Source organism: Pelmatolapia mariae, linkage group LG12 (assembly GCF_036321145.2).
Source record: "Pelmatolapia mariae isolate MD_Pm_ZW linkage group LG12, Pm_UMD_F_2, whole genome shotgun sequence".
In the NCBI taxonomy this organism is placed as follows: Eukaryota; Metazoa; Chordata; class Actinopteri; order Cichliformes; family Cichlidae; genus Pelmatolapia; species Pelmatolapia mariae.
The window spans coordinates 21,142,436-21,169,014 of record NC_086237.1 but is presented as its reverse complement, the minus strand read 5'-3'; the positions used below and the strand labels follow the sequence as shown (position 1 = coordinate 21,169,014).

General features: G+C 39.5%; 2 protein-coding genes across 3 annotated transcripts in view; one reads left to right on the top strand and one right to left on the bottom strand.

The window, feature by feature from the left end:
* Window positions 1–4,393, bottom strand: part of ssbp2a (single stranded DNA binding protein 2a) — a 58,073-nt gene extending 53,680 nt beyond the window's left edge. Inside the window, exon 1 of the mRNA XM_063489298.1 lies at window positions 4,052–4,393. Coding sequence (XP_063345368.1) covers window positions 4,052–4,107 — 56 coding nt within the window. The 5' untranslated portion in view covers window positions 4,108–4,393. The remainder of the gene's footprint in view (window positions 1–4,051) is intronic.
* Window positions 4,394–19,166: 14,773 nt separating this feature from the next.
* LOC134639057 (arrestin domain-containing protein 3-like) lies at window positions 19,167–25,765 on the top strand. Of its 2 annotated transcripts, XM_063490087.1 has the most exons (7): window positions 19,167–19,591; window positions 19,670–19,736; window positions 21,119–21,266; window positions 22,155–22,257; window positions 22,368–22,633; window positions 22,781–22,875; window positions 23,831–25,765. In XM_063490087.1, exons 1-6 carry the CDS (start codon window positions 19,330–19,332, stop codon window positions 22,871–22,873), a joined length of 939 nt encoding a protein of 312 aa, XP_063346157.1. In that variant the 5' UTR covers window positions 19,167–19,329; the 3' UTR covers window positions 22,874–22,875; window positions 23,831–25,765. The 2 variants fall into 2 exon arrangements, with proteins under 2 accessions (XP_063346157.1, XP_063346156.1); XM_063490086.1 differs by having other exon boundaries at window positions 19,167–19,736.
* The last annotated feature ends 814 nt before the right edge of the window (window positions 25,766–26,579 follow it).

Here is a 26,579-nt window from a genome sequence, read left to right as displayed (position 1 = left end):
ACATACCTATACTAGTTACACATTCCTATGCTATAGGTTGTTTGTTTTGTTTTTTAAACCCTGACTTTACATGATCTTTAGGAAACACCTGAAAAGCAATTTATAGAGCTGTGAGCACTGGAAAAATGGACAAAACAAGCATCTGTGAGCATTTGAGGCAGAGTTTGTTCCATGACTCAATACTCACTCAGAAAAAAGGAGAAAAGGAATTTGTACTATGTGCTGCAATGCAACTCAGTCAGGACCACAATCCCAGAACTATGTGGAATGTGTCCTCTAACTGCCAGCGACTGAAACCTACACTCGTTGAACAACTGCAGTACACAGTCAGTGGTCGTGTACTGTCACTCTGAATCAAAATCAAGCGCAGACCATAACACAGGTAGCACACAGAGAGAGAAGAGAGACCAGAGCAGTGTTGCTGTCTTAAAAGCCAGACAAAGTGTTCATTGCTGGTGCAAAGGCATAAAGACAGCCTATTCTCAGATATTCGCGGACGTAGGGTATAAATACAAAAAACTCTCTTTAAAAATGCATGCGTCAGGATTATATTTTTAAGTTTTAATCAGCATCATCCAGACACACCTTGCTGCAAGTGGTCTGCAACTTGGGCTACTGTTTTTGCACACCTGAATATTTCAAATGTCTTTCTTTTGGGGGCTTTGAGCCTCACAAACAAAATCTCAGCTATCCTTCCTGAGCCCATGTGTCTCTGCGCCTTTCTCAGAAGCAGATATGTTCCAGACACTGTGCGGCACATCCAACTTGAATAATCAGCATGCGGTGACACCATAATTGGCGAGTAAGACAATATGTTTTTGATTATTATTGTTATTTCTTGTGATTGGGAAAGAACAATACTTTAAAACGTTTCCTTTTCTCGCTCATCTGCTTCTCTTTATCTGCATGTCCTCCAGCATGAAAGGTACAAATTATATAAAGGAAATTAATAAGTGATAACAGCTTTCCCCCTACCTTCAGCAAAATGTGCTTCAAATGTTTTGTGCAGTGGGTGTTTCTTAATGTTTGCCATGTAATATATGCAAATAAGAAAGAAAAAAATGAAAAAAAAAAAATCTGTGTCTCCATACAAGAGACAATTCCCACTACAATACTGTAAATGATCTTGCAGCTTAGTTACACTGTATAGAGAAAGTTGAATAAGATTTTAAATTCAAGCGTGACATCTGTGTTTGTAGTGAAATATAAAATTTTATGGATTATTTCGCTCTCTTCAGCTCCTACCATTTACATCAGATACCTGCACATCCCTAAGCCTGGTTCTGCCAGGGGTTTCTACCTGTTAAAAGGGAGTTTTTCTTTCCCACTGTCGCCAAGTGTTTGTTCATAGGCAGGTGATCTGGCTGTTGGGGTTTTCTCACTATTATTTTGGGGTCCACAGTTTTTTGCAATATAAAGCACCTTCAGGTGACTTTTGCTGTGATTTAGCACTATATAAATAAAATTGAAATGAACTGAATTTTTATGGTGTGGACACATGAGATAGAAAAAAAAGCATATTCCCAAAATGCATCTCTAGCAAGGACATACTACATGTTTCAGATGTTTATCACACACACACACACACACACAAACATAAAATCCTCAGAGGTCAGTTGTATTTAGAGCTTCTCTGTATCTACATGGGCGAGACGCCAGGGCCCCGTGTCTGCAGGGGTCCATTCTGAGGTCAATACTACAACACTGTAAACTAATGATCCAGCAAATTCCCTCAGTCCTGCTCTCTCCCCTCCTCCTTCCTTTTCTCCTCAATCTGTTGTTACCCTCTGTCTCTCCCACTCTCTGATCCCCTGCTGCGCTGCAGAAATGAGAAACAACTGAAGACTCGGCAGCGCCGGGCCTGCTCCTCTGATACACACCACTGATAAACAAGGCTGCTTGTTAAGAGACAAATGAAACTTTTGGCTTCCTCGATTTTGTTGCCTTCCACTGCCTTTTCATCTAGCGTTTTCCTGACACGCGTTCCCTTCTTTTGTCGACATGGCCTTGGCTGTAATGCCCAGTGGAACATCAATCTTGCGTCGAAGTGTAAACACAGATAACGAAATGATCTGCAAAAGCAAAGAAGTCTGAATTAACCAGGAAAAGTAAGAAGTTCCCTTTGAGTTCACCTCTAACTCGTGTATGCAATTTAAACAATACGCTAGGTAGATGGCTCAGTTCCATTAAATAAATCGACTTTGATGTAAACATTTAGTCACATAAAGTTAGTGTGTCTCCTCATTATAGCTTTGACTCTTTGTTGTTTGTGCTGATGTACCTTTAGCAGCAGCTTGCAAAAGTGAACTTCATCACAGGAGACTGCAGAACCACTTCAAAATCTTATGCCAAGACACACACAGACACACACACGAACGCACACAGATGCATGCATGTTTTCACACACAGTATCTCCCAGGCCTGGAGGAAGCTCTCCATCGGAGCCTCTGAGTCAGTGCACGCGATAAGGCAGCGATAAGAGTCTCACTTTTCAGTCCTTTCATATCGATTCGGAATAAAGAATGGGGCTCAAGGGATGAACACTCAATCACGCTGTTGACCAATGTAGGCGAACTGGATTTAAAAGACACAATAAACGAGTTGCAGTATCTGGCAGTCAAAGTGAGACGATAGAGACAATATCTGCACTATAACTTTGCCCTACTCTCACAGGTGGCAATAAGCTGTCCCTGCAGACAGGGAGAGCACAGGCTACAACTGTGATCACCCTGTCTGCAGGAAGCCTGGCCAGTGAAGCTGAATAAAGACATGCTCCTGACCCAGTGCATCAGGTGTGGGAATATCCTGTTAGTTCCCATGCATCAAAAAAAAAAAAAGAGAGGATATCAACCACAGTTTATATTAACACAGCCTCTATTTTATGTCACTAACATGTCCACCTTCACAACTGACCTTACAAGAAAGAAAGAAAGAAAGCTAGTTTCGACTGCTCTCTTATTCACATGGGGTCGCCACAGCGGGTAGCACCGCATATTTGATTTTTATGCCGGACGCCCTTCCTGAAGCAAGCCCCAAGAGATTTGTGTCTCCTCTTGGGATCGAACCAGGGATCATTTGCTGGTTAGATAAATTCGTAAAACACATGGAGCCACTGCAACTGACCTTACTGTAGAATGTTAAAAAAAAAAAAAAGCTGTTGTTTAATCAGGAGGGTAGAAAAAAAAGCCCTCCACTCCCGTATCAGTGGACAAGACACACAGACAGTACAGCCATGACAAGCATTTCTATTATAAAAAAACCCCCAAAACAAACCAAAACAAAAAAACAGCTGATATGTCAACACAAATTTGCTGGACACCCACAGTACGTGGCCAACTACTTTAAAATAACCGGATCGACCGTCTCCGTCTCCCCAAGCGCGACGACAGCGTGACTGTCCGTTTTCACAAGCCCCATCTGGGGCAGCTTGTAGCAGGACCGGACCCGCGGAACACGGCATCTGAAGCAAGGCAGCCTCTGTGCAAAGCAACACGCTCCAAACACAGCAGTTTTCGAGCGGTCAAATGCGCGGACTTTTCAGCTGCTGCCGCCGACACCAGACCTTGAACATCTAGTTTCTCTCTAAGCTGTTCGATCCTTACCGCGTGTGTGAAAAGCATACACCAGCCAAAACTAATAATGACTGAAGAAAAAAGAATGAACAAAATGAGAATGAAATCAAACAATCAACATGCTCAAGACGCCAAAACATTTACAGAAGGAAGGAAGGTGTTTGCTGGATTCGTAATTTTTTATTTTTTTTAAAAAGCGCATTGGAATTAAAATTCTGGGAAGGTGAAACAAGCTTGGTAAAACTGAACCTTTCCCGCTTAACAACATTTACAACCGGCAGATAAAATGTCTGTCTTTTCTCAAAGAAAACCCAAAGCAGTCAACTTTCTGAGCCGTGCACAGCGCTGAGCTGAGAGCCCCACGCCGCTGAGTGTATCGCCTTGCGCCCTCCCCTCCCGCAGCTCTGTGTGTGACTGCCCCCGGCCGCTCGTGAACTTCCCTCACAGCCGCGGTTTCCTCCCCCATAAATAAAACTTACTTTTCTCTGGCTTGGCTGTCGGACGGCACGTTGCTACTCTTGCCTTTGGCGTACATGCTTGCAGAGAGCTCCGATTGTCACGCACCTGTCAACCCATCACAACCTCCCTGGGCACAGCCCCGTCACCATGGTGACACAAGCAGCGTCGTCTCCCATTGGATGTCCTGCTGTTCAGGACCGCCCGTTCTCCATGGCTACCGCCAGTGAGTGACAGCTGTGTGTCCACGCCCCCTTTCAGAGTAACTCCACCCACCTCCTCTTTCTCTCCATATATCTCTCTTTTTCTTTCTGCGCTCTACCGTCTATCCTTCTGTCTCCCTGCCTGTCTGAAGTCTGTTTGTCTGTCTGTCAGCATCTATCCCCTTCCCATTCCACTGATTGGAAAGGCTCTCCTGACATGTAGTCTCGACACACACAAACACTCACACACACACATATCCTCTTGCTTAGTGCAAACTGAGAAGAGGAGGGGGGATTTGAAACAGTCCAACTAGGATTTTTAAACAACTGGCTTTGGATGCTCCTTTTATAGACAATCACACCCTCTACCGACGCACACGCAGCTCACTGCACAAACAGCTCCAGCAAATAACTGCTTTTCCATTGGTGTTTATTTACATAGGTGTGAAGACATCCAAACATGTGGGAAGCGGAGCATGTCGGGAACAGTCGGGCTCTACAGAGAGAGAGAGAAAACAACACATTCTTTTAGAAGATGTGGTTGCTTTATAAGCCTTCCTGTACATACATCATATGTAGTGCTGCTACAGTGCAGCTGCAACACCAAGAGGAAATGTTCGGGAAATCCGCTGAAACGCTAATGTCACATCTGCTGAAAGACAGCGAGGGTGATGAGATTTAAACTTTGTAGGACCACCTGTAGGAATTCCTGCTACATAATGTATGTGAGTTTGATCAAAAGTGGAACCCAAGGAAACACAGGTTTGGATACATTTACTATCCAGTGTCTCAAAAGCACACTTTCATGCTTACATATCATTCTCAGTTCCTTTTACTTCACATCAGGTATGTCCTCTTGCTCTGTGACAGCTTGGATAAGCTATAGCACCCTTGTAACTTTAAGATGGTTAAACAGTTAAGAAAAAAGGATGGATGGATGGATGTTCACAGAAAGTAAGTGCCTTTCTGTGGTCAAAGCCTGCAACTCTCACTTCAGGTAAGTTAGCAGCTTGCTGGGTTGATTTTGCAACAACGTTCTCCTGCTGAAGCTCACACACAACACAAAGAAGCATGTAGTATATACAGTGCATGATAGTAGCTGAGTGAGAATCAGTGATAGAAACACTGTATGTATGAGTGTGGCTGGAAAATGCAGCAGGGAAGAAGTGCTATGTCATGCTGCTATGACCGGCTTGGAAGCTAACAGAGAAGAAGGTTCAGTCCACTGTCACAATATACTTATCACAAATCCACTGAGTCAAAGCACTCTGAAGAAAAAAAAAGACAGGCTACATCTTGGTATAAAAGGCACTATAGAAAGCTGATTCCCAGACAGTAGTAAGCTCTGGAAAAACACAGACTGTGCATGCGTGTGTGTGCATGCGTGTGTGTATGTGTGTGCGCACTGGGGGCGTAGCACAGGGGCAGCAGTGTTTATGCTTACGCAATGCTCCCGTGATGTGACCCAGTTGGAATGGATGCATGCTGCCTCACTCTCTCCGGTTCTCTCTATCTCACCCTCTTGTCCTCACGCTCTCATCTCTTAACTGAAATCTCACTCTCTCTCTTTCTCTCTCTCTCTCTCTCCCTCTCTCTCCCTGTTTCCCCACTTCCCCCCTCCATGTGCCAAATAAACCCCCGTTCCCCCTGGAGAGAGGCGGTTCTATTTCAGACAAGCAGAACTTTTGGTTTTGGGATGAGTCCCTCGGGGTCGATCACCATGACAACCACTCACAGGCGATAACCATGTGTTCCAGAGGATGGAGGAGCAGGAAGGAGTAGAGAAAGAACAAGGAAAATATAGAGGAAGCAGGAAAGAGGGAGAGAGAGAAAAACAGATAATGGAAAGGTTAACAAAGGTTAACCCATTTGTTGTCATGTTTCTGTGTGAGAAGCAGGTAGGTATGTAGGTAGAGACTGACTGTATGCACTGAGCACAAAGTGCCAGTTCTTTATCAGGTTTTTCTGGTACATTGTCTCTTTTCTAACTATGCCAGATCCTAAATCTTTCAGAAAGCCTAAGGTGGGGTACGTTATGATATCCTTCACTGTACAAGAGGCTGCAGACTGATCAGCTAGTCAGCTCAAATTCAGCTAATTCCTATAAAGACGTGATAGGATAAAAAGTAAAAGGTGGGAATTACCCCACAATATGACATTATCGCAATACCATACTATTTTGATGGCATTTTGCGATAGAGTGAGATTTATCACCTTTTTCAAATGCAAACTATTTCCTCAAAGTTAAACTTTTTCTGTTTTATCCAGTAAGATACACTAATTGACCATCCATCCATCCATCCATCCATCCATCCATCCATCCATCCATCCATCCATCCATCCATCCATCCATCCATCCATCCATCCATTTTCTAATGCTCATCCCGGTTAAGGTTGAGGGGGCAGCAGTATGAGCAGAGAAGCCCATACTTTCCTCACCCCAGCTACCTTCTCCAGCTCATCTGGTAGAATACCATGTCATTCCTAAGCTAGCCAAGAGATATATAGAGAGAGTCTTCCCCAAGGCCTCCTCCTAGTAGAATTTGACCTTGGAGGCATCCAGGAGGCATCCTAGTCAAATACCTGAACCACCTCAATTGGCCCCTTTTGATGAGGAGGAGCAGAGTGAGGAGCTCGGTCATCCCTCGGGAATGACCAAGCTCTAGTAATCCCAGGAACTATGTTGTCTGGGTCAATCTGGTAGTGATTCAGAAAACCCCTATGTTGAGAAAAAAAATCATGGGTCCAGTGTACCCTGTCTGGGACAGGGTTACCTGGGTCCTACCCAGTCAGTGGCCAAACCCTAACCCATGAGACCTGGTTGGGCCGTAGGGGTTTGGTGCGATAGAGGTTCAATGCTTTGAGAATCCAGCAGCAGTTCTCGTATTTCGATTCCCAGCTTCCAAAACTGACTCACAGTTAATACAATTCGTACAATAATTAATTGTGAAAAATGGCTGAAAATCACATATCTGTTATTGTCTATAGAAAAAACATAAACTCACATTTAATAGAAATTTACATTTAACTATTACTATCTGTTCCACTGGAATATAACCAAAATACAACAGAACTTTTACTTTTTTCTTTTTTTTTTTACAATATTGAAAAAGAAATTACTAATCAGTTAAAGTTTGAGCTTTTAATATGACACTATATGTACAATAGTCCTGGTTCACCTACACATTACACGTACAGGAGCTGTCTGGTCATGGAAACATACCACGAAGCTCCCAGCGCACAGTGTTTTTGCTGATGTTAATGCCAGAGGAGGTTTGGAGCTCTACGGTTACTGACTGAGCAGACCACACTATGTGCCTCACCACTCAGTGATCCCCTCTTTGCAACTTTGTTTGGTCTGACACTTTGTAACTGAGTTTTTGTAGTTTCTCGTTCATAAATGCTTCTACTTTGAAACAGAGCTACTTACAGCTGATTGTGGAATATCTGGATATGACGAAATTCAATGAACTAACTTACTGCTACAGTGACATCCTACTACAGTACCGTACTGCTTGAATTTAATGAGCCTTTTAGAGCAACCCATATATTTTCAAAGATTTTTGTAAAGGCAGGCTGCATGACTAGGTGCTGGATTTTATACACCTGTGGCACCCGGACTAAAAACATGTGAGTTCAAAGATTAAAAGGTGTGACCCCCTATTTTTAACCATTTAGGGTAGTTACATATAGTTAGGCAGTGAGGTCCAGTAGTTTCCAAATTGGTTGCACCTTCTTACAAAAGGCCATAAGAAAAGTTGCTTGTGAGAGGACTGCTGGGATGGGAGAGAAGAAAAATTTTATTGGACAAATTAGTATTTAGTTGTTGAGACTTCTCACTGATGTTTGCTTTTTATGTGAAAACTGTGAGCTTCTTTTGGCCTTGAACAGTTATTTTAAACAAAACCACCAGAGAAGTTTGGCGCCCACATTTTTCTAAAAGGTCTCTATGCCATAAAGATTGTGACTCACTATAAAAAACTTCTCTCCTGTTTTTATCATCTGTTTTCTTCCTCTCTACTCCTCCTTAAATGATGTTTCTTAGTCCACCTAATAGGCCCTCTTTATTAGCTTTGCATCTTCAAGTCATTTATAAGCAAGTCAGCATATTCACTTACAAAAAAAGAAAATACAGTCAAAATCACCGTAATCTACGGGGTAAATCCAAAATCCGCCCATTTCTTTTTCTCTCTCGATACTCCGAGGCACACTTTGTTTGCCTCGTGTATGTCACATAAATAGTATTAGGCTACACACACGCAAGTGATATATTTTCCCCTCCCCGGCTTTACACCAACTGCCTTGGTATTTTGGCAAACAGCCTTTGTTTACTGAGCCTGTCGATGGGCTATGTAATCGTATATTTCCACTGAGAGTGTCTGTTAGCAAGGACGCTAATTAGCAAACGATTAAGCTCTCACACAAAAGAGGTTCTTCAGATTAATTGGTACTGAAGTTTACAGAAGCTTGTGTCTCAGTAAATAATTTAGCATGAACAATAGTATACCTTGTCACACTGTTTTTTGTTTGTTTTTTTTGGTCTCAACTAAATGCTGGTGTCAGAATTAGAGATGTAACGCTGTTCCAACAGTTGTTTACTAAAGCGGACAGCAGAGGATAGACTGAGCTAAATCAAGACAGCGCCGGTGTTCTTTCAGGTGCATGCAGTCAGAAGCTCACCTGTTCACCTGCTAAAAATGCTTTCTCTTGCAAAAAGAAAAAAGAAACTAGGACACTGGGAAACATGGAAACACGTAATACAAATGAGTAACATGCTAATGCACTAAATGCACACACATGTACAGATGTTTGCATGTAGATGCACATATGAATAAGGTGACATAAAAGAAATAAAACTCCTCAGGTCCATGGGCATCTTGAAACTGCCTCCTTTAAACAGCATTTGCTGTTTCCACCCCCCTTTCTCTCTGCTGATGAAGAGGCTATTCCATCTGGGATGGGTGTGTGTGATTGTGTGTGTGTGTGTGTCTCTATTACTGTGTAAAAAACCCATAAAAGTTGCATTCATAAGCACAGTGATACTTCTGATATTGCCCATATAAACAATTTGCCTGTGGGTGTAATTTGATTAGCACTGTAAAGCAAGGCAACTTACAAACTGGTTACACAGTTTATCTAAAAGGAATCAACAAGGAAGCGCTGCAGCCCCAAGATCATCCAGACTGGGCTGTGAAATAAACTTGGCATTCAAGGAAAAAAAACGTGTTTGCTTCCTGCAGCTGATGCAACAGGGAAGCAAGAGTTGAAAACATCCTAATAAGCATGTCTAGTATCATTCTACGTCTCACCGACTTCAAGCAGTCGTGAAAATACAGGCCCCGCTGTGCCAACTCTTCTGTTCTGATGCTGGTTGACTCAACAAATTAATGCCTGGTTGTAAAATAGCCTGTCAGTTCTTTGCAGGGAATCAACCAACCAATATGTATTTAACTTGAAATCAGATTCCTCGCTAGCTCAAGTGCTGGCTTTTTTTTTGTTGTTGTTTTTTTTTAAAGGAGTTTGGACAGCCCGGCAAACATTTAATGGCGCCATTAAACAACCCCACCACCCCCCAAAAGAGAGATGCAGTGTATACAGTGGTGTTTAAAGTTCAGCGAAAGCATCATCTGTAGCATCATGTGGCGCTCATGCGGTCACATTCGTTTCTAATTTGTTCCCAAGAATTTTGCAACATGGAAACATAACTGTTGACATGCTGTTCTCATTCAGCATTTAAGTTTCTCAGAGGCATAAAAATGTAAAAATAATGGTAGAGCAGTGTAAATGCAGATCTGAGTTGCTGATTCATACACCAATTAAGCAGCTGTTAAATGGCTTATTACTAAAAAAAGGGCCTTGGGCATTTCCACTCAACAGATGTTCAAACATTGTGCAGATGATATCACTTTATTATAATGACTGACTTGCACACCGTGATGGCCACTGTACTGTATCTTAAATTAGAAATAGCCACTATAATGATTGGTAAATGAGTCTACTGAAGACTCAAATAGTCACGGTGATTGGAAGATAGTATAGGTGTTTTACTATGGGAGCAGGCAATGCAACAATCCTGATTCAGACATGCAAAACTGACTTTTTTTTTCAGTTTAATTTCTTCAGTTAATTTGCTGAGATGAAAGAGCATTTCATCCTGCGACTAAGCAGAGAAAAAAAGAGCAGTTGAGCCAAGGTGGAAAACTCCATCACAATTAGATATATGCACAGGCTTCTTCTGAATTCCGAGCAGGTTTTCCATCGGTGAAATTCCTGATGATCTGAGCTGGGCTGAGCGTGTGCTGGGTGCTGATGTGACTAACAGAATACTCCAGCAGCAGAGCCCCGATCGGGCTGCCGCAGAGGACTCTGGGTAATAAGGCTGCAGATGAGTGCGACCCAAAAAACAAAATGGGAGCGTGGGGATTGGATGAGTGTGTGTGTGTGTGTGTGTGTGAGCATAAATGTGTATGAGTGTGCAACAAAGACACAGCTTGCATGCTGCCAGCCAAAAGCACATTCTCAGATCTTCAACACTGAGAGCACAAGGCGCTTAAATAAAAGAACAGACAGGACTATAGGCATTCTTCAGGTGGTACACACACAATTTTATGGCAGTGAGCTCCTTTTCCTGCTATCCTAACTAAAGCCACTAAAACAAAGCCAAACCAAAGTGAAGTAGGCTAAAGGATCTCAAGAAGCAAGACATCATGCCATGAGCTAAAGAAACTCAAGAATAGATGAGAAAGAAAGTCATTGACATCTATCAGTCTGGAAAGGGGTTACAGGCCTGGAACGCCAGTGAACCATGGTGTGAGCCATTATCTGCAAATGGAGAAAATTTGGAACAATGGTGAATCTGCCCAGGAGTGACCAGCTGACCAAAATGACTCCAAAAATGGCATCAATGGGAGAGTTCGAAGAAGAAAAACAGGACCTAAAAGGACCCAGAGCCTCGTGTCACATTTGTCAAAAACATCTTGATGATCCCCAGGGCTTGTTGGAAAATATTCTTTAGACTGATGCAACAAAAGTTGAATTTTTCCGAAGGTTTGACTCATCTGGTGGAAAATGAACACAGCATTTCATAAAAAAAACATTATACCAACAAAATGATGGTGGTAGTGTGATGGTCTGGGGCTGCTTTGCTGCTTCAGGAAGTCTTGCTGTAATTGATGGAACCATGAATCCTGCTCTCTACCAGAAAATCCTGACTGAGAATGTCCAACCATCAGTTCATTGCCTAAACCTCAAGGAACATCTGGCCTATGCAGCAAGACAGTCCACCTCTGAATGTCTCAAAAAAACAAAAACAAAATGAAGGTTTAGCCGTCACCTAATCAATGCTTTGGTATGGCCCTCCAATATGACTGAATTAAAGAAATGTGGGGCTCTCTTCTCTTAATAGGGTGACACAACCAGTTAGTTTTTCACACAGGGCCAGGTATGTTTGGATAACTTTTTTCCCTTCATTGTCATTTAAAGCTGTATTTTGTATTTACTCAAGTTGTCCTTGTCTAATATAATAAATAATGATCTGAAACTTGTGTGACAAACATGCAAAAAGAAAAAAGGAAGAGGGTAGTGTAGGTTTCAACACTTCTTACTTATAATCCAAGTGAATAATTATCACTATAAGTCGTGTTACTACTAATAATAATGATAACCTTTATAATGAGAAGAATAACAATAATAATACAAAAAATTGTTGTTTTAGGGCTAAAATATGACAAGCTATTTTTTTTAATCCCAAACTTGGCAAATTTCTGAAATGGGATATTGGAACTAACTCTGCACTTCTCCTCAGCTCTGTGGAGATTTTCCACATCTTTAAGCTCTTTGGTTTTCTGACTCTGGTTCACTCTCTTTTCTCTCATGAGTGTTGCTTCCAGCCACAGCAGGCAAACGCTCTCATTAAACAACTTCTAAAAGCCTTCTGTACACTACAGAGCAGCACCGGGAGACAGACAAAGTCAGCTGCAGATATTTCCTCGAGTGTTGATAGGGACCAAAAAAAGAGAGAGAAAGTATTGTGCTTTTAAAACAATGTGAAATGAATGCTAATGTAGCTCCACTGCTAAGGGATTTTTAAATAGGCAACCAGTTGCTAGTCCAACTTTAAGATTAGCCTGCTAAATACCTAAAATAGATATGAAGAGAGTGGCAGAAAGTAAATGTAAGATAGCTGTCTGTCTCATCTAGGCCCTCACATCTAAGAGTTCAGGCAACTTTGAACTCAATCCCATAATACCGATTAACAGTAAAATATTAACTTTTATTATCAGCAGTACTTATCCATCTGTACTTATCACTGCCACAGTATTTTTCTGAACTACCCCTTGCAAATCCAACACGTAGGGGCTTTAATATGAAATCAGAACAGAGGTTTTATACTACATAGGATTGAAAACTCTAACCTTGGTGGATACACCTCTCAACCTTATGTCTCCTCTAAGCTTAGATGATGGATGGTCCTGCATCAAGGTCAGGACAGAGGTTGTGTGGCCATATTAACAACCCTCTTCCACTGATAGACTGTCAGAACCTTTGCGTCTGGAAGCCTCCCACCGGCCCCGATGTAAACAACTGCAGCAGCAGTGAGAGCACTACAGTGTGCTGGAAAGGGTCATTTTTTCATTCCAACTTGTCTTTTATGGCATTTTAGTGCCTGATAATGTGATCAAAGCTGCATTACCCTTAAATGGGAAATGGGAAAAGCTTAATGAAGAGTCAAGGCAAAAGTGATTCGAGTGATGACATCTCTTTCTTCCCTGATTTATAAAATAAGAGTTTTGAGGGGAGACCGAGTGGATTTTTAAGCATTACCACTGTTGGCTAAAAGATTTTCCATACTTTTCAAGGCAAATATTTGATTTATACAAGCAGACGTGTACAGAATTTTAGAAGTAGGCTTGTTAGCACCTGTATCTTTTGTGTGTACATAGTATGTATGTACATTTTCATGTACATTTTCTTGTACATGAAAATGTACAAGATATTGCTTCCCACGGTAGTAGTACCAGTGACTTTAGTGATCCCCTGCCATTCTCTCACTAGAAATGCCTTTTTCTTATGTGTGAAACAATGACAAACGGTCCTGCTGTGGAAACCAACAGAATCAGAACATTTTGTTTAAAGCTCCAGACACAGGCAGATGATGAAGAAGAACAGCGATCTGGCTTTGGCTGTAGAGCGCCACTGTCTTCATGCTCCACTGCCTGCTTTAAAAGAAAGAGTGTTGCTCTGTTCCTCGCCGAGGTCTTTGGAAGGTGAACGGTAATTGCTGAGGGAGGATTTAGCCTGACGATGGAACAAAGCACCTCTTTTGTTTTACTGAGGTAACTCTTATACTCTGAGATGGAGCAGTACTTTAGACATTAACTTTAGACATGAATATAGCATGTGGGCTGACAATTGTGTGTGGGTTGTTTGTGTGTTAACCACAGGCAGTGAGACAGACACACTCTGACTGACTGATTTGTAGTCTACATTACAGAACCCTGCAGTTTCTGACTCACTAGCGGCAGCACTGGCTCTGTGGTAATGACCTCATGGTGGCAATAGCTTTTAAAGTCCGACCCCGAAGAAACACAGACCGCAATCTGTGATGTTCTTTTAAAATAGTATTTTTTCGTACAGTTACTTCATCTTGTGGTAAACTTCCCAGAGAGCAAGAAACAGGTCGTCTCTCATTGTGCAAATAGTGCAGAAACATCATTAAAGGAACGGGGACTGAATTAGTTAACGTAAAGACAGACATGAATTTAGATATTTTAAAAAAGTCTCTCACAAACAAACAACAGAAAGAGAATAATTAGTTTGTTTAAGAAGAAAAATAGTAGCCCGTGCTTTAGAAAAACCATTTTAAATGGAGCACGGAAATGAAATGATAAAAGCACACAAAAAGAAAAAAAAACAACAACAGAGGATATGAAGCATTAAGTGGCATGATTGTTCTGAGGTGATTTAGCTATATCTTCCTGCCACTAAATGAACGTGTCTGAGTGTTGAGCTGTCAGAGGCTGATAGAGAGCTTGGCTCTGCCTGGTTGTTGGGTCTTTCAGCACCCTTCTTGAGCCTTTCTAGTCTGGACCAGCATTGTTTGTGGAGAAGAAAGCTATCAGAGGATCTGCACAAGATTAGGTTTGCCAACTGTTCCCTTTGCGCTTTCCTGTTTTGCCGCAGGAATTCTATCAGCCAGTGCAAAAAAGAAAAGAAAAGACATAACTGAAGAAAAAAGTCTGACATAGTTAATCCTTTCCTCTCAGCATGGGCCTTATTAGAAATTTAAAAGTTCTCTTTTGAAGCTCTATGTTAAATGTTTCCATCAGACACTAAGGTTCCTCTATATCCTGGTTTAAGGAATAGTTATGAGATTTTAGAAACATGCTGAAGTTAGATGAGGAGATTCTTATGTGTGCACAGGGCTCCAGCTTTTCAAATGAACAGTTCATATTTTTACAGTTTGGTACTGAAAGCTGTGTTTTCAGTTCCTATTAATTTTTTGTCTTTATCCTGATCTAACTAAGCTGGAGACAAAATTTTCACATAACCATCAGGAAGACTGCGGATAAGCATATTTCCCCCAATTTTGACAAATACCAGCTGTTTATTTTCATAGTATGTATTTGGATTTGGTGTCATTTGTCATACATTTGTAAGACATGATGTGCACAACTAAGCTGCCTCAACCCTTTCCACATTCTGACTTCCTGTCATTCAAATCCACCTGATGTATTTTCTGTCTTTGCCTTCCCAAAATTTTTTCCTGCAGTGCATGCATCCCTCCTATGTCTTTCTCTTTCAGCTTACCGCAGTTCTCTGTCACATCTTTTCCTTTTCTCTCCCGTCTTTCAGGTTCTCTCCTCGTTTTCACCCTCATACACCTCCTCCTCCTCGTCTCTTTTCCCTCTATCTAAATTGCAAATGGCAGCAGTGCTGACTGCCAGAGGAGCTCCTCAATGTCATTAGAGCTGACCCTGTGGATTAACTAGAGGAGAGAGGCGGTGTGTAGAAACTACAGATCAATAACGCGGCTTATCCTCTGGGTTCTTTTACTTCACTTTGGATTTAGGTCTGAATTACTGAAATGTCTGCTCTCTTCTTGAACAACAAACAACAGGGTTACAAGTAGCCAAAACAGAAATCATTTCAGAAATCAAGATTGTGAAGCCATTAAAGTGGTGAAATGTAACAAGAAAAATGAATAATCACAAGCAAATCCACAATTCGAGCTCATGTAAAAAAAAAAGAAAAAAAAAGTCTGCAATACAGAAACTTTGATAATGATGGAAACATGTTGCACGAACCAGCTGATGAGATCCGAATACCAGCTGCTGTTGTCCGGGCGGTCTAACTAACACTGTGATGTGATATCTATGAGATAAAGATATGGATAGGCAGATAGATGTGTGTGCAGCCATCATACTACGTGTGGTTGATTTACTGAGTTGGCAGGAAAAGTCAAGTCACCATGAGCTCCACTAAACCTGATAGGTGCCCTTATCAGAAACTGCTAAAGTCAAAGCCTATTATGAATGGTCGTGTGTGCTAGTGCACTCAAGCAGTACACACACACACACACACACACACACACACACACACACACACACACACACACACACGCATGTGAAGATCTGAATCAGCAGATCATGTTGCTAAAACTCTCTAGCTTAATAGCAAAATGTGCCAAACACTCATTCACTTTAAATTTCCAGATTCACAACAACCAGGTAACTTTTACTACACTGCATCAACTCTGAGAAGACTCATTGCAGGACTTCAGATCATTCACTCTTTCATTCGGGACTTTTTGACTCAAAAATCTGCTTTGAAGATAAAACAGGTAAAGTGATTATATTCTCCCAAACATTTCAGTTTGTCTGTCAGCAATGTATAATGACCATCAGGATTAGTTAGCAACCTGCGTAATGACACGATTTAAAACCAGTGTCTTGCTAATTTATCTGTTTTGTGTGGTTCAGCCCTCGAGTTAGGTCTGAATGGTTCACTGTTTAGTGTTTAAGTATCTTAATAGACAAAAAACATCTTTCCAAAAATGATCAGGTACAAGGACGGGACTGAAAATGAGTGAAAAATAGAAAAAAGGCCAAATCTAATGTTGTAAACAAGTTGCAACCTTGAAATAATAATTAACTGTAAACAGTAAAATAACTACTAGCTAAAGTTAATGAACTAATTTACAGTTTAAAATGGCTCTGTGAGATTTTATCTTTTATTTTGTCCAACAAAGGTCAACAAAAGCAGAGGAGAAATGGTTCCTGTGCTTTATATGTTATCTTATCCACTAGCTAGACTTGGTGCTAGTGTTAAAGGGATTGTAATTGTTAACAAAACCAAAGTTCTTCTGCAACAGCTGGGATCTTGAGCTTTCCACAAGTGGCGTCTCCAGCGCTATTGCAACAATAAATTCTTTCCATTGTTTATAAGCCTGGAGTCTTTGAGTGGTTGAATAACAGACATCATTAAAGTTTGTTGATTAAACCGACCTCTGCTTTTCAGCTCGTCCTGTTTTAAAATGCAGCTGAAGCGCTGTCTTGAGATTATGATCTAAATATTGCAAACAGTCTTGTCAAACATTTACATTTATAAAGGCCCGCACACACACACATGCACACCTAAAACATATAACATAAACCATAAAACAAATGTTCAGGCCTTTATAATATTGGCACCAGACTGGAAGGTCAGTTTAATGAAAGATGTTCTTAGTAACTTCTCTAAACTCGATGGTAAAATGTGTTCTACTGGCAGCGCTGAACAGATAATGTGAACGGTTATCTGTGTGGTGTAGTCTGTGACCGCTGTCAGTCACTTGTATATGTTTTAACATCCTGTATGTATGCACTACAAAGCAGCAAGTCTCTTACACGTAGTGATATTTGGCTGCCGAAATCACAAACTCCCGTAAGTCCTTTGCACTGCATGTTGTGGCTCACTATACTCTCCAGTGAAATTAAAGAGGCTGCTGACTGGTCTATTCCCTTCTCAAAAGTGGCAAGCGAGCAGGTCTGAAAAGATATGTGTCCAGGTTAACTTGTGCCAGGAGTTTTTAAATGTCGTGAGCTGTCAGTTTTAATGGGTCATTATCTTCATTTTATGGCTGTATTGTGTACTATAAACCCATCAAAGGGGAGTTAAAACACTTCTTATTAAAGCATAACACAGTAAAATGCCACTGCAGCTTATTCAGTGAGTAGTTCTGAAATAATTGATTTCCACATTATGGAAACATGACATTTGGGTTTTGTAATGGCGAGTGATGTTGTCAGTATGTTTTTGTATAATAATGCATGGCTTTACAATATATGATAGAGTGCCTCAATAAAGTATGGAGTGCCATCTAGTGGTGTAACAATTACACATTGTTAAAAGGTCAGGCTAGTTCAACTACAGTCATGACAAGGAAAGCCTACTCTCTTTCAGTTCTCGTAACAAGACATTAAAAAAGTGAAGTACAGAACATGACATGTCACACCATGTTATTATTTATTTAACAGAAACTGAACCAAAATTAAAAATCAGTGTGCAAAAAGCTAAGTACACCCTTACTGCTTTCATAGGAATTAAAAGGGTAAGTAGCAGACAGGTGCTGCTAATCAAATGCCAACTGATCATCAGCAAGTGTGAGCACATCTAAAGCAGGGGTTTTAGCAGTTTGTGGGTCTGTGTTAACACAATGCCAAGCAGGAAAGACATTACATTGTTACTGCACATCAATCTGGGAAGTGTTGTAAAAACATTTCCAAACAATTTGAAGTTAATTATTCATAAGTGAAAAATACATATATATATATAAAACATTCTTCAGTGTCAAACTTGCACTTCAAATTTTGATTAATGTTTATCATTAAGAAATATACTTGCTTTGAAATATGAAAGTGTAAGTCTCTTAACAACCTTGATGATGATAGTTTTTTCTAAATGTTTCATTGTGGATACAGTCTGTCTCCTCTTATAATAAGAGATCACATTTAGATTAGAAAAACACAGTTAATTAGACAGGTGAGAAAAGCAGTACCTCTAGGCCAAAACATTATTTTGAAGCATGGAAGAGGAAGAAAAGCAAAAGGGAAAAAAGGGATTTGGTTGTGTAACCCAATAATACCTGTGCAGACAGATGATTTTATATTATATACAGTGCTTAAAAAATTCATAAAGCCTTCTGTCAGAAACACAGGAAAACATAAATATTTTACAAAAACTTTATATTGTTATTTACTTACTATTTTTATCAGCTTTTGTAAAAATGTTAACTTAAACAACAAAACAAAACAATAATTGTAATACAATAATAATAATAAAAAATAAAAATAGATTAAAAATATATAATTTTGATCAAACAGCTGGAGAATACTGGTGTAGTTATTTTGGATATTACCAGTACTGTTAATTTAGGGCAGCTGTGGGCCATAAGCATTGGGTGGTGCTCTAATAAATTGGTTGTACTGTATATTATAACTGTTTCTTACAGTCTCCAGTTTGTCAGAAGAATGCTATCAATATAAACCAATCTAATTAAATGATTTTTTAAATATTCTACAGAAGAAATAAACTATGTAAGGAAAGATCCATCAAATAAAATAAATTAAGTAATTGAATAATAATAAATTAAATAATCGTAAATTACAATCAGTGATATTTCCATAAGAACAAAGTTAATCATACATAAGTTAATATATTGCAGCAACACATCAGGGATGTTACAGCTTCATAAATATGAATATTTATCAAAACATCAGGCTCAACTCATATTTACTAAAGTAGATTAGTTACTTTCATGTAAAAAAAAACAGTAAGTAACGGGAGCTGCTTGAATGGAGAATGAAAAGCGACAACTTTAAAAGGCTTTCTTTTAATTTCCACGGATCCACGGAGGTCACGGAATACTTGACCCGTGACTCCGCCCAATGTCAGGGCGATCCCCTCGGAGTAACGCGTATGCCTACGCAGTTTTATTTTTGCTGTTTATTAAAAAGTTTTTCCATTCGGCCGTTCTCATTTTCTGTCCGATTGCATTTATCAGACGTATTAAACCTTTTCTTTCCTGTAAGACTTGTCTTTAGTTTTGTTTCTCTGCGATGTTCGAGCAGACGATCCGAAATTTCAAAATCAATTTTATCAGGCACGATGGACGAAATAGTTTTTCCAGTGGCGACCAAATCATAGGACACATCTCTTTTGATCTGACAAAGGAAACAAAGATCACTTCAATAACAATGAGGCTGAAGGGAAACGCGAATGTGCACTGGACCGCCGGAGGAGGTGGAGGAACGAGGAAACATTACTCTGCAAGGCTGGACTTCTTCGACTTAAAAGGAGTTATTTTGCAAGAAGACAGGGGTATGCTGTTACTGGTGCTGTTTGGACGCAGTGATACATGGCAAACAAACAGTCACTGTCTTTGTCCTTTTATTATAGCTACTCGTGGGACAAAACTTCAACTCGGGACGCATGTGTATCCGTTCACATGTCCGCTCCCACTAGGGTGTGTATGACCATTTAACTGTGAAACACCCACTAGCGTGTGAAGCGTTTTTTACTCAGGGAGGCATGCTGACAAAAGTCTTTACCCCCTTCCTGATTTCTTGGTTAGTTTGTTTTTTCATCAAACAAATTTTAATAGACAATGATAACCTTTAAACAAATGCTAAATGCATTTCTATTTGTTAAATCATGAATGAACGCTGACTAGCCATGTTATTTTGGAAAGCTGAGTTTAAGTTCACAAAAAGCACCCAGGCCTGATTACTCCCAGACGTGTTGAATCAAGAAATCACTAAAACAAAACCTGTCTGACAAAGTCAAGCAGGCTAAAAGATTTAAAAACGAAGTCATTCACATATTTCATCTGGGAACTCCAGGTCTCGAGGGCTGGTGTCCTGCAGGTTTTAGATGTGTCCTTGATCCATCACAGCTGATTTAAATGGCTAAATTACCTCCTCAACATGTCTTGAAGTTATCCAGAGGCCTGGCAATGAACTAATCATTTAATTCAGGTGTGTTGACCCAGAGTGATATCAAAAACCTGCAGGACACCGGCCCTCGAGGCTTGGAGTTCGACACCCCTGTATGAGAGCCATGAGGGACGCGTGAATGCTGCTCTTTATCATGAAATCCTAAAGGAGAATCTCCAGACATCAGTTTGTGACTTTGGTTATGCAGCAGAAAAATGATCCAAAACACACCTGCCAGTTCATCTCTGAATGATTCAAAGAACCCCAAACCAAACCAAAACAAACCACACAAAATGAAGGAGTCCTGACCCAAATTTGATTGAGATGTTTTGGCATGACCTTAAACAGGCTGTTCATGCTTGAAAACCATTCAGTGTGGCTGAATAAAAATAATTCTGCAAAGAAAATTGGGATAAAATTCCTCTACCGAGTGTGAAAAACTCATTGCCAGTTATTGCAAAAAGCTTGATTGCAGTTCTTGTTGCCAAGGGTGGCACAACTGGTTATTAAGGTTTAAGTGATTTTTTCACATAGGGCCAGGTAGGTTTGAATAGTTTCCACCCCCACTCAGATCTTCATTAAAAGTGCATTTTGTATTTGCTTGAGTTATATTTATCTGCTATTAAATTTGATTGCCAGTTTGAAAAATGCAAGTGTGACAAATATGCAAAAAGCTAAGAAATCAGGAACTGTAGATTTGACTTAAGTAAAGAGCCACTGTTAAAAATGAAGGAATTTTGGTAGATATAAGATAAGAATGGGCCCTCGGTTTTTACAAACCAAAACCTACAACTTGTGTTGTAGTTCAACCTTTTGATTCATTAACATAATGCTTGCTTTTATTGTAAAACTGTTGAATCTGTATGCGCCTGAATCACTTTTTTTCTATCTTTTCTATTATTTTGCATCCCAGAAACTTCCCATCGTCCTTTCATGGGGTTCACGGAAAAATAGTGTATACCTTGACAGTGGGCATTAATAGACCGTGGCATATGTCCAAGGACTTTGTGACAGAGCTTAACTTTGTAAACCACACTGATACCAACCAGCCAGGGTTGAATGTAAGTGGTGCATTTTCAGATGAATCAGCTGAGGAGTCCTTGTTTTTGTTGCAGTGTCTGCAGTTTCTCTGTAATCAAACTGATATTTCTCACAGGACTCCCTAAGTACACCTTGTTCGACTAATTGTCCCAGGAATCCTTTTAAATGAACCAAAATTTGAAATTACTTGCCACACCTATGTTTTTCCTGCATTCACAACTCAATATGTTGACTTTGAAAAAGCTCTGCAACCCCAGGTTTGCTTTGTTGTATTTTCATTCAACCCTATGGGGGCAATTATTGTACAAGAATGATTCAGAGTTGTCTAACTGCATTTAGAGACAATTTACATCTTTAAAATCTGATTATGTTCTAGTCGTAACCAACACAGGCTGAATGACCACTATTATATTTAACCTTGTATTGTGCTTCAGTTGTTCATGTTCTCAGATGTAATTTTCAAATAAATTAACACAAACCAGACTGTACACAAGCTCTCACTTCTAATAAATGAATCCCACCGAGGCTCTGAGTAACTATGGGGGCAAAAGTGATGAATTTAAGATTTTGGGTTTTTTGGGGGGTTACTGTAACTATAGCAAATGTTGGATTTCTTTGGAGTTTTATAGTGTTCCACCATGCAATGCCAAAGGAACCTGAGCTGCTACTGCAAATATGCAGTGAAACAGAGAATGATGGGATTGCTCCATTTCTTCATATTATTCTAAAGCCATTGTTTGATTGATTTGGTCCGCTGATGCTCATTTTGTGCAAATTTTTCTGCATAAGAGTAATAAATAGGTGTTGATTTCTTGTAATCCCAAAAGCAAAACAGTGTAGTATTGGTATATTATACTTTTTTCTTTTTTTTTTATCCGTGGCACTATCAGTGTGTTGTTTTTCTGCAGGCGCCACTCTCAGGTTCAAACAGCGTGACACCGTGTAGCTTGTGGTGTAACTCCAGTCCCGTCACTCTGACAGTCAGTGTAGCGAAGAAAGCTTTCACCCCTGGTATGGTTTCCATCCATCAGATAATCGTTTTATCTTTATAATCAATAATAATAGTTAAGTTTGAAGAATTTGATCGAATTAACTTGCCACTTTGTCTTTTCTTCCACTAGGCGAAACAGTGAAAATATTTTGTGAATTTAGTAACCCTTCATCTAAAACAGCTACTCCGAAGGTGAAGCTGCAACAGAAACAGACTTTCTACACCCACAGTAAGCGCAACAGGAAGATGGCTATCAAAAATTTGGCGTATGTGTCAGGGGAACCTGTTGGTGCTCAGGTTTCTTATGTAGGCACTGAGATCATGCTCGCTATTCCCTCGTCTGCATCTTTAACCATCTCAGAGTGCAGCATCCTGGTTGTTGATTACATTATTGAGGTTAGTACCTGTGATGGGTTGAGAAGTCATGGATGTATTGATAATCCAGTTTCCCTCAGCTGTTCAGACAGGTGCAAAAGCCTGTTTGGATCCATTTCTTTTTTATTCATTAAAATCTAATGAGCTTCTGTTTCTTGTTTCCTGCAGGTTAAACTCCACGTAGGAGCATTGGATGAGGTCGTTGTGCTGTTTCCAATCATCCTGTGTGATACCCCCGTGCAAAGTTATCCCCCAGTATGATTGTAAGTAAAATTTGTTTCTACTATTACAAGGTAATACTACATGATGCAGAATGGTATGATATTGCATTGGGGATGGCCTTTTTTCCACTTGTGAGTTTTAAATGTTCACAGCTTAATGTCGATTTAATATTGTATTAAAATGTCGCCCTTTTGGTCAAAATGCAAAACATCATCTGTGCACCACAGTCCTGATGAATAAGGCTATAACAATAACTCGGGAAAGAAGAATTATGCATTGTCATGAAAAGAAAATCTGTGTTCACAGTACTCAGGGGTTAATCTAACAGAATTCATTGAGGCTGTGCGGAGCATTTACACATTTACTCTTCAGTGTTGTCACGGTATGCTGTGTGTCGATTAGAGAGCGATAAGGACCCATAGTTTCAGACACAGATGGTAGAGCTTCATAGAAAAAGGTGAGCCATTTATTTGAATTGGTACAAAGTTCAATAAACAAAATAACAGAGCCCAAAAATTAATAAAACATAAATCTAGTAAGACCATGAAGATATTCAAAAAGCAGAAATCACAGGAGAACACAGATGACTCCACAATGATGAGACTCGGGCTATATATACATACAGGGGCTTGGTTAGGAATTGAGGATGGCAATGAGGAGATAATTAAGACATTTCAACACAAAGCAAAGCTCACACCAGACACAAGAAGAAGCTAGTTAAATAGTAACATAATGGTTTGATTCCATCCCTACAAACCTGTTAGAGTTGTTTTTCTCAGCCTAACTGTAAATAAACTCCTCTGGAATTAATTACAAACCAAATTTTAATCTTCTCTTTATAGACAAAATTTTTTGAACTGATTTTTTTTTAAAGAAATTAGTGAATGTATTTTATTTCATAACATATACCATGAGAAAAATCTGTGACTTTTACCTCAGCATTGACTTACAGAGAGCATGATATTTTCATCAGCCTTTCATTTTTACTTTGTGCAGCAACACAAGGTGTTTTTGGGGATCCACATGGAGCATATCGCCACTGCTCTTCCTACATGTGTTACTGTTCATATGCCATTCATATGTTGATGACATGCAGTTATAGATGTTAATTTCCTCTGATGACCTCGATGCATCTTTCATTTTATCGTAACCATTTTTGTTTTTTACCTGTTTACCTTTTTTACTTTAAATTACTTAGATACTGTTTGTGCTAGAGACAAATTGTAAACAGTTTACAGTTTCTTTTAGTCTGCTTCACAGCTTACTGATATCTGGTGTATCATTGAAGCACAAAGCATTCACAAGCTACTGCTGTCTGAACACAGATAGAAAAATCAGCTCTGCCTAGATTTTATCGTGCGCTGATGATACTTGTTTGATGAATTGGTTAATGAAGATGATACAGCCTATCACCATTTTTAGTAGGCATAAATAATTAAAATCTTTTCCCAAATATGACTGGTTATACTAATTATGTGTTACCTTAACTTTATATTTTCATGTTGATTATACCATTTGTAGCTTGTGTGTGTGTATATATATAAAGTTATAGAACTTAAAAGATTTAATGGTTTACTTATTATTTACTTGTTTGTATTACCAACAGAGTCATTATAAAGCTCTGAAGGCTGCTTTAGAGTCCTTCATGTGTTTCTGCAAGTGAAACAAATAAAAAGCTTTAATTTGGACAGAATTCAGCAGAATTAACATAATAATTTTAATATTTATTATTATTTTTGTTGCTATTATTATTTTTATCAAAGCCATTAGGAGTCACCGGAGCTGGGCGAAGGAGGCTGCTTAGCTGTAGGTTCAAGACTCCTGACATGCATCCAAAATGGGGAATTTATATCTTATACAGAGTCTCAGGAAGTGGTTGATGCATTCATCTGAGTTTGGATATTAAAAACTAGTACAGTGACTTTATGTTATTATCAGAGCCAGAGTTTGCACAAACACAGAACATTTGAATATCTGGTGACTACAATGGCATCCAGTAGATTGAAGTAATACACTCAAAATCCTTTTAATAGTCAATAGAGCACCTTTATGCTTGTCTTCCTAGTATGGCGATGACTTACTCATTTATTAAATCCCGCTAAGGCCTCTAAGGTCATCAGGCAGAGGTCTTGTAACAACACTCAGAATAAGATCCAAATCTGGCGCGGGTGGTTTCAGTACTCGCTCTTACAGAACTTCAAATATATTCCCACACCTGTGTCAGAAGACTGTATATTTGTATGCTTTTATGTGTGTGTATGTGTGTTTACTGATGCTTCTTGTACAGTTTATTACATATGTGTTATGTGTTTTGAGTGTTATGTTTGATGTACATCAGGTTTATGCTTTATAATCTCAAATTCCACTTTTTTTTAAATCATGCCTACAGCCGTCTGTTACCAATTTTCACATGTTATTGTGAATGTATTTGTATAAGGTGTGCTGTACTGCAAAGCTGCCATGGTGCGCATTGGGTGCGCATGAGTTACAGCGTGTATCACTGCATTCGGGTGAAGGTCAATAAGTGTTGGCGTAAGTTTAATAAAATCCTTGACCTTTCCATCTCTGAGAAAATATGTGATGGCTGTCAGAAGTTTAATAAATCATACTATGGAGTTTCTAACACTAAATTTTAATGGAGAGAGCCAGTATAAACTGCAAGACTGGAGGAGAATAGCCAGGTAAAGGATGTTAAAACTGGAAAGTCTTAGAATTGGAAATCTTTCTTTCTATCTACATGATGTAAATAGTCTGTGGCGAAGTTTTTCATCATAGTGACTGAAGAAAAAGGAGACTTGTGTAACAGTGTCTTAGTCCAGTTTCAAACAAATGATCAAATTTATAAATTTATATGTACATATTCACAAAATATTCTGGCATGCTGCATGTTATATTGTCATCATTTGCATTTCAACTGTTTATAAAAATAAAAACAATTAGTAGAACATATATACGTGTGTGTGTGTGTGTGTGTGTGTGTGTGTGATGTATTTCTTACTCTTAAAGATGATGTGGTGTATGGTGATATTGATGTGGTGTATGGTGATAGTAATATTTGGGCCAATAATTAGGTCAGTGTATCTACAAGTAATCACTGTGTGGGAAAAATTCGGACTGCTTTAGACACTGTTTTAGAACGTTTTGCCTCTTGGGTCTTTGTGATGCTGGCAAGAAGGGATACTCATAATGTGGTCATCTCAGGAGACAGCCAATCAGAAGAAAGCCTGCTTAAAGGGAGGGTTGTCTACACAGTAGAAAAAATTGATTTTACTGCTTATAAAGATTATTATTTAACTCTGAATTAAGCAAAGGAACTCCAGTACAAAGTTAGAATAAGGAGCTTGGAATGAGCATAATAGGTCCAGCTCATGGTTGATGTTAAACAAAGATGGATGGGGAAAACTACCAAAAGTGGCTTAAGAGTCAGGATAAAATCTGGATGGATTTGATTCGAACGAACAACTGTATTTCAAATATATGCTTAGAAAGTTTATTGTACCTGCAAATCAACATAATATTTAAGGCAAAGTTGACTCAGCAGAAAAGGTTTAACTTCTTTTTATTTTATTCTGTCTGATTTCACTCATTTTCTTTGTGCAACATTTTCTTTTATTGTGACTAGAACAACAACAGTAAACAAAAACAGTCATGAAGCCACTCAATTTAAATTGTGGGAATTCAAAACAAAAACAAGTTTGTCTCCGGAAAAAGAGGTACATGAAACGAAATGTCCAAGTTCAAAAAG